Source organism: Crocodylus porosus, unplaced genomic scaffold, assembly GCF_001723895.1.
Source record: "Crocodylus porosus isolate Cpor-Errol unplaced genomic scaffold, CroPor_comp1, whole genome shotgun sequence".
Taxonomy (NCBI): Eukaryota; Metazoa; Chordata; order Crocodylia; family Crocodylidae; genus Crocodylus; species Crocodylus porosus.
Genome location: NW_017728918.1, coordinates 66,196,691 through 66,210,681, shown reverse-complemented (window position 1 = coordinate 66,210,681; position 13,991 = coordinate 66,196,691). Strand labels below are relative to the sequence as shown.

At 40.3% G+C, this 13,991-nt stretch overlaps 1 protein-coding gene across 1 annotated transcript in view; it reads right to left on the bottom strand.

The window, feature by feature from the left end:
- Window positions 1–9,257: 9,257 nt before the first annotated feature.
- PRSS35 (protease, serine 35) overlaps window positions 9,258–13,991 on the bottom strand; it is a 31,744-nt gene continuing 27,010 nt past the window's right edge. The window contains exon 2 of the mRNA XM_019537687.1: window positions 9,258–12,960. Coding sequence (XP_019393232.1) covers window positions 11,700–12,950 — 1,251 coding nt within the window. The 5' untranslated portion in view covers window positions 12,951–12,960 and the 3' untranslated portion in view covers window positions 9,258–11,699. The remainder of the gene's footprint in view (window positions 12,961–13,991) is intronic.

Here is a 13,991-nt window from a genome sequence, read left to right as displayed (position 1 = left end):
CACAAAATGGAGTTTTCATTGTTCATAAAAGAAAAAATCAACTGATGTGCAAAAATTCATACTACACATATCCCCCCACCATATACAAGAGTAAGGTTTCATTTTGAGCTATTATGCCATAATAAGCCTGGGGGAAAGGGGAGGGACTTCTGATGGCAGAAGGCAGGAGGTAGGGGACAGGACTTCTAGTCCCAAGATGGCAACCAGGGGGCAGGGCACCTGTCAAGGGATGGGGCTACCCTTGCAGCCCTCAACAGCTCACCAAAACTCAGCAGCCCCCATGAATTAGGTAGGTCCCTAGGAATATGTTATATGTTGTAGAAACACACATATGCACACACACACCCCAACTTTTTGGATGTACAAAATGAAGTTTACCAATGAGTTTAATCCGGAAAAAAAGTGTGGCCAGGTATCAAAAGTTTAGGACATTGCCGCCAATCAAGCCATTGCGGCACCAGGGGCAGCATAGCCTAGGCAGGCATCCTGGCTGCAGGCATCCCGGACATACAGTGCATGCCGCCTCTTCTCCAGCTGGGACAGGGCCAGAGGCTAGGGGCAGGTGCGGGACTCAATGCAGTTGGCAGCAACTTCCTGGGGTTGTCTGTTGCCAAGAGGCCCCATGGGCAGCCCCCTTCCTGCTCTCCACTGTCTACAGGTGGCCGCTGGTACCAGCATCGCTGGGGCAGGACAGGACAAGATAAGATGGCCTTGTCCTGCTGCGGCCTGCAGCGGGGTGGGCAGGCAGCCCAGGCAGTGTGGAGCCCATGTCCCCTCTCCCCTGGCCCCAGCCCTGGCCTGTCCTGCAGTGTTGGGGGACTGCAGCCCTGGTTGCATGACGCCTGCCGGATGAAGGAGCCAGGCCAGGGCTGGGGTCGGGGCTGCCTTCAGGTACGTGGCACTCACGCCCCCTGGCTCGACTCGGACATGCCGAGGTGGCCGGGTGGGCCCATCCACAGCCCCTAGCAGGAGTACAGGCACCCTGCCCTTACCTGCTGAGGAGCTTCTAATTTTCTGTTTGCCCAAGACCCCAATAAATCTTAATCCAACACTGTCCAATGTCAGTGATTACAAAAAGATCTCAAGGTGCATCTTTGACTGCCAAATGATTTCTTTTTAAAAAACAGAACTTTGTGGTTTATTGAACAGGTCAGTTAAGTTCAGAAGTAGTTATCTGAGGTGTTTGAATATATACTAGTGAAGCTGATATGGGCGGATAGCCGCTCCAGCATCAAGTTTGTGAAACTGTTGTATCACTGGAGCTGTTTTGATGTTTTAAGTCAATGCTTCCCAAACTTCCTCGCCATGGCCCCATTTATGACCCCATTTCCTCAGCATGGCCCCTCACTCCCAACTCGTAGCCCCACAATCCTCTGGCCCTGCTGGTGCCCCTCATTCCAAATCCTCAGCCCCCCACTCTCCCCAAGTGCCTCAGGGCCAGGGTCCAGGGCTCCCTGCCCCCCACCCCAGCAGTGCCTGATCCCCAGATGCAGCCTGCAGGAAGCAGCAGCTGCCAAGGCTGGAGCATGGCGCCTGGCTGCCTCCCCCCTACCCCCCTGCAGGCAGCACAGTCAGAGTGGAGCCCATCGGGGGAGGATGCAGGCTGCCCACTGTGGGCTTGGGGCTCCCCACCCTGCTGCTCTTCCCCCAGGCCTCTGCAGCCCAGCGAGCGGGACCTGGCACAGGAGAGAGCACTGCACCACAACCACATCCACTGCTGTTGCAACCCCTTTTGGGGTAGTGACCCAGTGTTTGGGAACCACTGTTTTAAGTAGTGCTTTCTTACTGCTGGAATGAGCGAGAGACAAGCACATAAAATAGTCTTCCTCCTATTACAGTGGGTTGTGGGATTAGTGAATCATCTACCAAGTAAATTCACCATTGAATTCCCTGTCTCTGAAAGACCACAAGCTAGTTTTCGGCTCTGTTACTGCTCTGCCTTCTAGTGTATGAACTTTTGTTTTGAGCAGCGAGAGAATTAATCTAGGTAAACTTATCTAAGCACAACCCAATTGCCTAGAACTGGCCAAAGGGCCTTGCATGGGAGTTAACTTCTCTGAGGAAGTCTTAGGTTTGGTCATGATTTAAAGAAAGAACAACTTCTGATGAATTGTCAGGATGCTTTTTTGACTCCACATGTTCTGAACAGCTGCTGCCTTCTGTTCTGTAGCATATAATAAATACATGATGGGTCTCTAGTCCAACAGCCTGTTTACATTGACTCAGTCTCTGAAATAATTCTCCCATTTTATTGCAAGGCAGATCTAGAACTATAAATTGTTTTTTAAATATAAATGTTCTTATTTGCTGCTTTTCCCCTTGGTGGGTTTATATATACAGTATATAATATTTAAGTCGGTGCTTAAGTTAGTGCTTTTATATATAGAGAGAGAGAGAGCGCGCGTGTGTGTATATGTATGTTTCATGGTGTTTAAATGGTCTCTTCTAGAAAAGTTAAATTCATTTCCTCTACATCTATCCTAATTGTTTGTTTTATTTATTTTAGATGCAAGATAAATATTTTGTAGGAACAGGAAAGTGAAATCTAATTTCACAAGAAATAGTATTACAGGAGTAACAATTTAGCAAATTGATTTATAGTTCTATTAATTAACAGAGCAAAAGAAAAGCCAAGAAGTACATGCAGGCATGATGGATGTCTTCACCTAGGAAATGAAACACAGATGAGTTAATGAGGTAGAGAAACAAATTAAAGTTATTACATACAGCAGTCTGCAGACTGAGGAAGGATTACACAGTTGGGCAGAGAAGGAACCATGGATTGAGAGTATTGGAAGTAGATAAAACATAAGTAGATAGTAACTGATGCCCAGATCCATAAAGCCTTGGGCCTGGTAACCACTACTAGAGTTGCAGGGAGATGCGGGGGGGTTAAGCACTTAATAGGAGCTGGCCTTCACTCAGAATGCTCAAACGTTATATTCATTTTTTTAAAATTTGCTCACAGACTATGTTTAGTTGCTGGAGCAAAAATTGCCAATGTACAGAGTCCCTGCGTGGCCTTGGGATGGCCCTTTGCATAGGACTTAGAACTTTTGCCTAAGCAATGATTACAAGCTGGGATTTTTTGGATGCGGTGTAAAGCAGCTGCTTTTCGTGTTGCCTTACTTGATAAAAAATATTCCTTCCTTTTCATTTTTCTTCTTTTAAACAGCTGTTCCTGTGCCTCAGATGTGTGGTAAATGTATACATATTGTAAAAGTATTAACAGTTATATAATGGAAAAAATTCACTATAAGCTTCACTCAGAAAAAAGATGGGGATTTAGCTAAGTATTTATTCAATATTTGCTCATGTCTGACGACTCCAATATTTTTCCAAATCTGGTCTAAACTTCATGCCACTGTATCTAAAAGGATATCTTAACCTCCACCCATATATATGACAACATTGTTTTTATAGAAAGAAATTTATTACAAAAAGGGAGAAAGTAGAAATGACCCTAAAAGAACGAATAAACAACAGTCAAAAACAAAATCTGTGTTGCTTTAAAACTTTGGCCCTGTATTTGGAAGTGCCTGCATACTGTCAGCTGTTTGTGAAGAACATGGTTGTTGCAAACTTTTATAGTAACAAATGTGATAGCACCATATATAATTGCCTCTGTGCAGAGAAGATGAAGGAGAACAAACCATACGTGACATGCAGACATGTACAAGTTTCCCTCACTTTATGCAGGTTCTGTATGTGGAAATTCGCTCTTATGCAATGACCCTTTTTATACCAAAAATTTGTTATATGTGAGGTAAATTCACTTTTATGTGATCGGTGTGGTGAAAGCCCATAGTCAGCTGCTGTGTGTGGTGCATTGTGGGAGTGATACGCACCAAAATATTTTCTCCTGTGTGGATCTGTGCTCCTCGCTCGCTGTCTGCAACACATGTTGCTGTAGTTGGCATCCCCATTACGGCTTCTAAGTGTCCCACTAGCTTATCTCCTACCCCTCTCCCTGGTCCACCAGTGATGTGGAGTCTGACACTGAAGACCCTTCACCATCCTCTCTTCACATCAACTAAACATTCACCACCACCCTGTGCTTGTGTGTACAGTACCTGTACACACCCTGTGCTTGTGTATAAGTACCAAAATTGTCTTGTAAAAGTGGTAGAAATGGGTCTGGGGGTCAGTATAGTTGAAGTCTTGGAACATATTCCTATTTGTTACATTGTAAAGTGGGTTCCCTTTATGCAAATTCGAGTTATGTGCCGTTTTCCAGGAACGCGTGTACAGCATAAAGCGAAGGAAACCTGTAGCTTATTACATTGCTGAAAAGAGCTCAGATTCTGCATTGATTACGCCCCTGCCAGATGTTCAGTAAATGTGTGATAGAATCTGATGCACAATCAACACAATTGCGCCTCCTGCTGTGCCACATGTATATGGGAGGAGGCATGACTATAGGATCCAGCATCAGATCCAATCTTGCCTTATTGCTGGTGCAGGTCCCGGGAGCCTGGGATCATGATCTCAGGCTGCCCCTGAGCTGGCAAGTAGCAAGCTCCAGCGGCTTGGGGCCCACAGCCAGGAGAGTGCCCCATTCACTGCCATAGCAGCAAGTCTCACAGCTGACTTGCAGCTATGGCAGCACGTGTTGCACCCCTGTGGCTGGGAGTTCCTGTGGGTGGTGCACCCCTGTGGCTGGCAGTCCTGTCACCTGATGGGGCTCACAGCCATAGGGAACACCAGGCCATATATTCAATTAATGCTAAGAACAAGCCACAAAGTTATTCCACATTTTTGTGAAATAACTTCATGGCTTATTCCTTTTTTTTTTTTTTTTTATCGCACTATCCATTGATTGAATGTGTGGCTGGGTCACAACTTGATGCGATTAACTGTTTATCACATCTTAAGCCTAATGTCTAGATGGAGCCATGGAGTGGCAGAAGAACCCATATAGAAAAGAATTGCACTGCTATAAATAAAGAACAACATATCAATGTGTGGGGTTTTCTTCACATCTTTTATGATTCATTTAATCAAAGATACAAAGTTTTTTGCCACATTCATCACTGTTTAAATTAGGAGCAGTCTAGACAGTTGAGTTGACTTGTCTTTACACAAGCTAGGACACTTCATGCTGGGAGACGCACAAAACTTGTTTTCTAGAATTTTTTTCTCAGCATAGATGCTGGGGATATAAAAGCTGTATTAGCTCTCTTGTATCTCCATGGCAAAACAGCTTTGTCTCCTGAAGTATATATAACACTTTGAAATCACTTGAAAGAACAGCAGGGCTCTTACTTTATGTGAGGAAATAAGGTAGTGTATTTTGCTGTTTTAGCAATCCTGGTTTCCCTTCCTGCCAGTGACCTCTCTTTATCACCTTTGGAGTGTGTATTGCTTTAATATACTAAAAACTGACCACATTTTTCTGCTGCTTTTTCCCTTGTATTTGATTAAGAAGATCTGAAGTTAGAATTTACTCCATGAATATGGGGATGGACCACAGAGAAAGGGAATGGAAAAGCAGGCAAAGAAGGCTAAATAGGCTGCCTGAAAGAAAGTCTAGCTTAGGTTCTTATTCAATGTTTTCTGAGACTGTTACATGAAAAATTACTACCATAGCAGAAAATGTGATCTGCAAATGAGAAACAAGGTATCTAGTAGTCACTTCTTGTACTCTAATACTATTTTAATGATTGTTATAAAGCTCTCAGTATCTTCTAAAATTAGAGGCCTTTGACAGTAAACTATATAATTGTACTTGACAATAACCCATATCATTGTACTGCATCCTAAATATCAGGAAAGCAATGTTCCCAGGTCACTGGCTGTTATTAGTCACTGTCATGACACAAGCTTAAAAATTAGTAAACATGAAAAAGATTAAACTTGTTCCAGACACTACGGTATAATTAGACAAAGTATAGGTGTTAATTACGGTGGTGCAGTCTCTTCTGAACTTTAATTTGCTCCTGTTTCAGTTGGTGATAAAAGTGACAAAATTGTCTGATTTGAGCTGAGCAAGTGCTATATATTGTGAACACCTCACATATTACTTATTGATTGCCTTGTTTCAGAGTCTTTTGAGAAAAAAACAAGCTAATGATACCAGAAAGAGGGAATTAAGTGAATCTTTTGCTGGTGAATAAATAAGGTGTTGGTTTTCCTGTGGGTTCTTCTCTGTTCCATTTACTGATCATTTCAGTTTGCAAGGAAAGATGGATAACTGTAAATACTTACACTTAACTACATTTACGCCATGAATTTAGTATTACAAACAAAAGGTGTATCACTGTTCTTGTATATAACTAAAGAGCATGCTAAAGCTGATATTAGCATCTTCATACTTTCAGAAATTTGTACTTTTTAAAGCAGAATTCCAAAGGGCTGCTTACTAGCAAACTATTACATTCACAAATTTTTGTTGCATCAACAACATAGAAAAACAAAGAGGGAAAAATGTAGACTATGTTTCTAATACAACATGCATATTGCCTTATGTATGTGTAAGGTCTTGATTTATAAGAAATGTGTGTGCGTTCACACAAGTTTGTAAATTCACCTGTCACTTTGAACATGTACAAAACACAGCTTCTCTAGGGTTTTTTGCTCCTATTCTTTAGAAAAGAAAAATGAATCCTCACTCAAGTTTGCATTTTGCAGGAGATGAAAAGCTACAGCACAAGGCTAGTGATTCTTTTCATTTTTAACCAGAGTGTAATTTAACATTGGGAGAAAACAGCTGTGTGAAATAAAAATAGCTCAACACAGAAATCAGATTGACTTCCACATCCTTACAGCTTAATGTGTAATTTCAGGCTTTCAGTTGAACAATACCCTTAAAATTTCTGTTTCAGTCACCCTTTAATCCTGGCATTTCCAGATAAAAATAACTGGCATCTTTGGATAAACTATATTGTGTAAAACACATGTTAAAAACCAGCAGACATGTATTATTAAAGTGACATGCAGTATTTTTAAATAAACAGTATCCAGTTACATTTCAACACATACATCCAACAGAAATTGGAAGTATTTGAAAGTGTTTATTAGCTAGAATTCAAGGTACAGGCAATAAAAGGCAATAATAACTGAAAACTTCAGGTTTGTCCTTTGACAGGGAACAAGCTTTATAGGAACTGTAACAATATGCCATGTTGAAAAAATTACCAACTGACAGAAATTCCCTCCATTTATTATGCATCCTATGGTTGAAGGGTTTGTATTCCCCATACTTTGTTAGCCTCAGATCAGATGTTTCTTGTATGGCCTGACACTAATACAAGTACAATTTATGAAGAAAAGTAGTTGTATTGACTTCAATGAAACTGCATGTAAGGACTCAGACTGGGGTCTAGAATTCCTTAGTGGTCCCTGCTGACTACCAGAACTTGCACTTGCATCCCATGTTTTTGCTTGAGGCCAGCAGGAACTGAGAATTATTTAACAGTAAAGTAAGATTTCTATGCAATTTTACATAATTCTATGCAATATTAATTTATAGCCTTATGTTTTTTGCCTGCTTCCTCCAGTATTTCTTGATCCTCACACTCCTCTCTCTACCCTATCTTAACTACAGCTGTCGCTCTTTATGCCAGCCTGTTTGCTTGGAACATCTGTGTATCGAGTGTCCTTCCTTGAATCCCTCTATAACACCAGCTTGCTCTTCCTTTATTAATTGCTGAATTTATTATTTGTTTCTATTAAATGGAGCATTGATTTCTTAAAAGCAAAAAAGCTTATCTCTTTCTCAGCAATATTTCCATGTTTTCTTATAAAGAAATTCATTTTCTATTCAGTGATTTTTGTCATAGTAGGGTCATATTATCAGCAGATTTATGTCCTGTGAATCTTAAATAACAGACTCTTTGAGATGGGATTCATTTTAAGCACTGGTAAAATTGTTATGTAAAAACTAGTAATGCTAGCTTACAGTGTGTTTGTCAGGACCATGTTATCTGGCCCCGGGGCTCCCCACATATCCAAAAAATTTGGTGGCAGCTAACTGCCTCTCCCCTGCTGTCAAATTTCTGGACCCAGTGGGAACACCAGAGACCAGATAGCATGAGCTCGTGGAGTCAGTGAGGGCTGTGCAGGGCCAACTAAAGCTGAGCAGTGTCGTGTAGGGCTGGGCATAGGCAGTGTGGAGTTCAGTCTGACCTGTGGACTGGCCCCATGTCACTTATCTGGCCCATGGGACCAAAAAATTTAATACCACTGCTTTAAGTCTATATATGCTTGGGCTGCAGTCCTGCAAAGCCTTAAGCACATGCTAAACTTTACACACCAAGTAGTCAGTTTCACTTCAATGGGACTTCTCAAAGTGGTAAACATGCTGCACATTCAAAAGTCTGTGGGATGGTGGCATTAGCTTGTGTGCATTTGTATCAGAATATTCATTGTTATCACCAGAAGTTATTGTTTCATCTTTATAAAGCGCCTGTCACCCCTCACAGAAAGGTGAGTTGAGAAGGATTCTTCTTCTCCCTAAACCCAGGCAGAAAGTTGCTGTAATAGGTCCATTAGAGCAGACTGAGCAGCTCTTAAAAGGAAAGCATTAGTACTAAATAAATATAAGTAATGAGTAGCTTCAGAGGGATAAAAGCCTCTTAGTAGGTCATGGTTGATGTTCTGCCAAAATCTGGGCCAGGTGCTCATGAGTTCTGAAACATACAGTTTACAAGTCAAATTCGTATCTGTTGCCTCCATTTAAAGAGCATCTGAATTTGAATTTGAAACAATTTTACCGAGTACCAGCTTTGTACTAAAAAAAAAAAAAAACCTCTTACAAGCTGAGGGATACTTGTTTTATTTACCATCCACACTCCACATTAATCTGCATAAGGCAAAAAGATCAATGAAAACCCACTTGACCTTGTTTCAGTCTGTAATGTTCAATGATGATTTTTAATATTTTATGGTATTAGGGCACAGCAGAAAGCAATATTTTGGCCATCCACATCTTTCCTATCTGTGCTACTGACTGACTCTAGAGCCATTGTTTATTATAACTTGATCCTGGTGTGATTCCTGGTCCGATGAAATGGTACCTATTTACACCAAATGTGGACATATATGAAGATGGTTTTCATATATTACTGTATAGTCATTTGAAAATACTCTTTCTACTATTTGTCCTATGAAGACGTGTGTATTTATGCTAGGTAAGGGAATATTTACATTAAGGAGGCAGATGCTTGGCACATGCAGATGGTAGCACAGCAGATGCTTATAATAGCAAAATCAATGTATGTCTGTTACCATCTTTTTTTGCTGTTCTTATCTTCTTTCTGACTTTCAGCCTTACCAAAACAAGGAATCAAGTTGTCCCCATTAATTTTTGATGGACTGTTTTTTGGTTTTTTGGGGGAGTCAGACTAGCAGCCAGTAGAACTCCTAGTTGGTCATCATTGCTATGTTGATTTACAGCAGCCAAGGTTTTGGTATCATTTTGTTAGAATATTTATTTTAAAATGTACTCCAGAGGCATTATAGAGCTTTCTAAAAGATAGAGTAGCCCAGTGATTTAGGGTACAAGAGGCAAATACTGGCCAGAGGTGATTTTAAAGTTATTTTTAATCAAGAAATAACGATCATTAGAGATAGTAAAACAAAGTATGATGTCATTAATTTTTAACTGTGCCTGCAGCATATTTTCTTTCAACTTATTGATTAAATATTTACAGAAACAGGCAACAGACATGTAAATGGAGTTAAATTTTAAGCATCTTGCAGAAATGACCTAAATTTTAAATATATATATTAAAGTGCGGTGCTTTCAGTTTAATAAAATACCACAAAATGTCAAACAGGTTTTGATTATTATAGAGAACCAGACATTAAAGGTTCATACTTTGCTACTATAGTGGCAAAAATGTCACCCTGCAAACAATGTGCCAGATTTTATGTATAGTTGAAAATGATAAACCAGTGGATTAAAAAAAAAAAAAGCAAAAAACTTACTTCATGAAAATACATTACAAGTATGTTTTAAAAGATACAGCAAATCAAAATATCTTTAAAAAAATCTCATTACACTTTCCTCAACTTGAGAGAAATTCAGCCAAGAGAAACTGAATTTTGGTCGATGCCAACAAAATATCACAGCACATTAAATATGGAAATATTGAATAGCAGTAATAAAACCAAATACAAATGGCCTGATATAGGCATTTTCATTTTACATTATTACATTAAACTAGCATCCTGAAAATTTGGGTTTTTCAAAGTCTGTGGCTAACAAATAAAAAAAAAAAAGTTACACGTGTAGCAATTAAGCATACTAGATAGCAAAAAATATTAGTGATACTTATATACAAACTTTAAACCATCAAAATCACTTGACAGAGGTGCCTTTTCTTTTAACTGTGTAGTTTAGTAACAGCAAACGCACATTATTTTATTAGTATGATTGCTACCTAACAATAAATCTATTCTATTTACAGGACTGGTCGCTTCCGTTTCAGTAGGTGATTTTAACGTGATTTGGCATGGAAAGATTATTTTTGTTTATCTCTAGTTTTTTGGTGATAAGATCAGAGTAGGATCTCATTAAACTGTAAGATGACAAATCAAAATATTGCTTTCCAGCTCCCATGCTGATGTACTGTGAAGCTTATCTATGAAATCTGAACACTTACAGAATTACAGAACCTCTTAAAACAGTGACCACCCAAAAGCTATCGTTTACAGCCATATTTGCTCTTTCTTTCAAATTGTTGTCAACAGCCATTTCTTAATAAAGGCAATTGCATGACGGTTGGCAACGTACGCCTATGTACTGCATCTGGCCTAAAAATGTGGGGCTAACCAACTAAAATGAAAAGATGCATGCTTAATATTTCCCAGATGTGTATAGTTCCTTAAACTAGATTTCCAGGCATTAGACTATATCCTGATGATTTCTCTTTATCCTTAGCAGGGGAACTCCTACATTCACTAACCTCTTTTTGTTATTTTAGCAAACAATGGAATGAACTTTCTGGTGTTAGGTCTGAGTATCAACCACAGAAATTCAGAATTTCCACAAAAAGTCTTTGCAAGACAGCCTTGAAAAAGAATTTCCCAAGCCAAAAACAAGTGCCATGCTGGGCCAGACCAACAGTCCATCTGGCCCAGTATGCTATCTGCAACAGTGGCAGGAGTGAGTGCTTTAGAGGGAGAGCATATGAACAGGGTATTTCTAGAGTGCTGTACCCCCGGTCATACCATCCATGGCATCCAACATGAACTAGACTGCTGCATCTCAGTGTGGAGGTACAATCTTCAGTGAAAACTAACCATAATTAGTTTGGTCTTATTTCAATGTTTCACAATTAGGATAATTCTGCACATAAAGTACAATAAGTACATGGAACTTGTTGGAATGGAACCCTGAGTAAAGCAAGTCAATTGAAAAAATACACGTTCAATAGTACCAGTTTGAGAAATTTTCAGTATAATAGAAAAATTGTCCCCACCTCTTTGTTGTCTTTTAATCTGAACTATGTGAATGTATCACAAATTTAAACATAAGTACAGTTTTGAATTTCAAGTGCATATTTAAGGTTGATTTACTAGACCATTAAAAAAAATTCTACCAATTGAAGGGTAGCAGTACTCAATATATGAAAATATTACTTGCATGCTTCAAGTTCAAATACATCCTGGTATAGGGTGATGCTCTGATGCTCTTCCAATAACATTTAGGGCAGACTTACACTGTCAGTGCCAGAGGACAGTTTCAGTTTTTATCAACCTTGTGTGCAATTCTCATTGTTCCCATGTATCCAGAAGCAAATCTGGGCATATTTGAGAGGAGTAATTCGTACTGCTACGTTATAATCCTGCTGTGCGCCATTGACATCTACCCACTGATGACCTGAGTAAATTGCAATAATCTTGCGCTTCCATTTCTTTTTGTCTGGCTCTTTAAGGCGAAGATAGATTCCAGATCCAGTAGAACCAAGCTCAGCATCACAGTACTGGTAGAAAAGATCACTTGATTCATCAGATATGCTACAAAATCTATAGACTAGCTGCCCATATCGATCATTATCAAAACCTGAGAAATGGATCATACTCCCAGGCATCATTTTGATTGTTGGGCTGATTCCCAGCTCCATATATTTCCTTTTGTGTGGGCGCTTGAGCTCAAGAACAGCATAATCGTAATCAAGGGAAACATCACCATTATTGCCTTTTAACCAGCCTTTGGGGATCTGGGTACTTTTTACCCTGGTCCACTGGAAGGAAGGCTTACCCTTTGAGGTTCTCTGACCCCTCCTAGTTGACTTTTGTTTTCTACCACCACCTTTGGAACCTAGCTTTTGTTTTGTGCCATCCACCCCGTCATCTCTGACCTCAGAAATTTCTCTCTTACTCCTATTAGCACCCTTGCGTTTCTTGCCACTGCCTTTGGATCTCTCCTTTAACAATCCTACCCTCAGCTTTTTGCTGCCCTTGACATAATCTTTGCCATTGTGCACACAGCGAGCAGCTGTTAGAACATGGTTGGGGGAAATGAGAATTCCACTGCAGCCGGTGGAGATCTTCACAGCTGTGCTGAATGGGAAGTTAGTCATGAACTTCTTGTCAGAGATGCTGAATCTACTGTCTGTGCCATATATCTGCCTCTTTCTTCTTAAGGACATTCTTCCGCTGGTGTTCTGAGCTTGATCAGATGTTAGGCCCAAGACACTTACTTGAGTCAGGGTCCGTGTGCCATTCTCAAAAACAGTCTCATAGGAGAGGAAATCCTTCAAGTCAGACAGACTCGGCACTGGAAGTTTCCTTTGGCACTCAATTCCACACACTCTCTTGAGCTCTAATTTGGTGGTTGTTTCAAATTTAGGACTATCAAGGGACAAAGTTCTTTCGCTCACAATCTGAGGTACCTTCTTTAAGTGCCAAGTGAAATCTTGTTCTGTTTCTGCCCCATTGGTGAGACTGATAATGGGAATGGAAAACATGAGTAGCAGTAATATATGTTCCATTGTATCCATATGTTTTGCTCTACAAAGGAAAACAGAGAATATTTTAGGAATATAAACTGCACAGTATTTACATCTAGCTCACTGGGGCAAAACATTAACTTTGTGGTTATGATATAAACATGAACTCTCAAATCTTGATCCACTCTCACCTTATTTTGATTTTTTTTGTGTGTGTAATTCTACTTTTCATCTTCATTAAACAGTAAACAGTTGTGCCTGTACAGCAACAGTAATCTTAAAGTGGCATTTTAAGGACCTAATCCCCTTTCTTTGATGTGTGCTGTCTGTTAAGTATGAAGCCATGGTATAGGTAGTCGAGATAGATTTGACACTTTTGAAATCTACTAAAAAGTGCCTCCATCCAACTACTACTTGCATGCATGGCTCATGACAATTCAGTGTAACTGCAGAAATTCAGAAAATAGCTAAATGAATGCAAAATCTCTGCCAAGTGCCTTTTTAAAAGACCACTTGGAAAAGTAAAGAACCTAACTTAAGTCTAACTAATCTCAAGCTAAAAATGCTCTTACAGTAGTATCATGTCCAATGAGACAGTCTTGAGTCTAAGCAACCTATCTAGACACACAAGCCATGCCAGTTCTGATGCCAGTATGTAATGGCAGAGAAAAATTCCCTGACTGCCCTCCCCTCTCTCTCTTTTTTGGTGGAAATGATTTGTTTCTGTTCTGCTCTTTAGCTTTTCTTTTCTGAGTAAGGGTCACAAGATGCAGTGAAGCTTCAGCCACAACTGGGGGTCATCTCAAGAAAGGAGAAAATAGAGAATTTGCAAAGTATATTATAGGATACACAGTAGGGTAGCCCATCTATAAATGAGGCCCTAAATTATAGTTTCTAGGGTCAGAAGGGACCTGAGCAGATCATCTAGTCCAATCCCCTGCCATGGGAGGAAAGAGGACTGGGGTCAAATGATCCCAGCAAGGTGTACATCTAGCCTCCCCTTAAAGACCCCCAGGGTAGGAGCCAGCACCACTTCTCTTGGATGTTGGTTCCAGATCCTAGCCGCCCTGACCGTGAAGTAGCGCCTCCTGA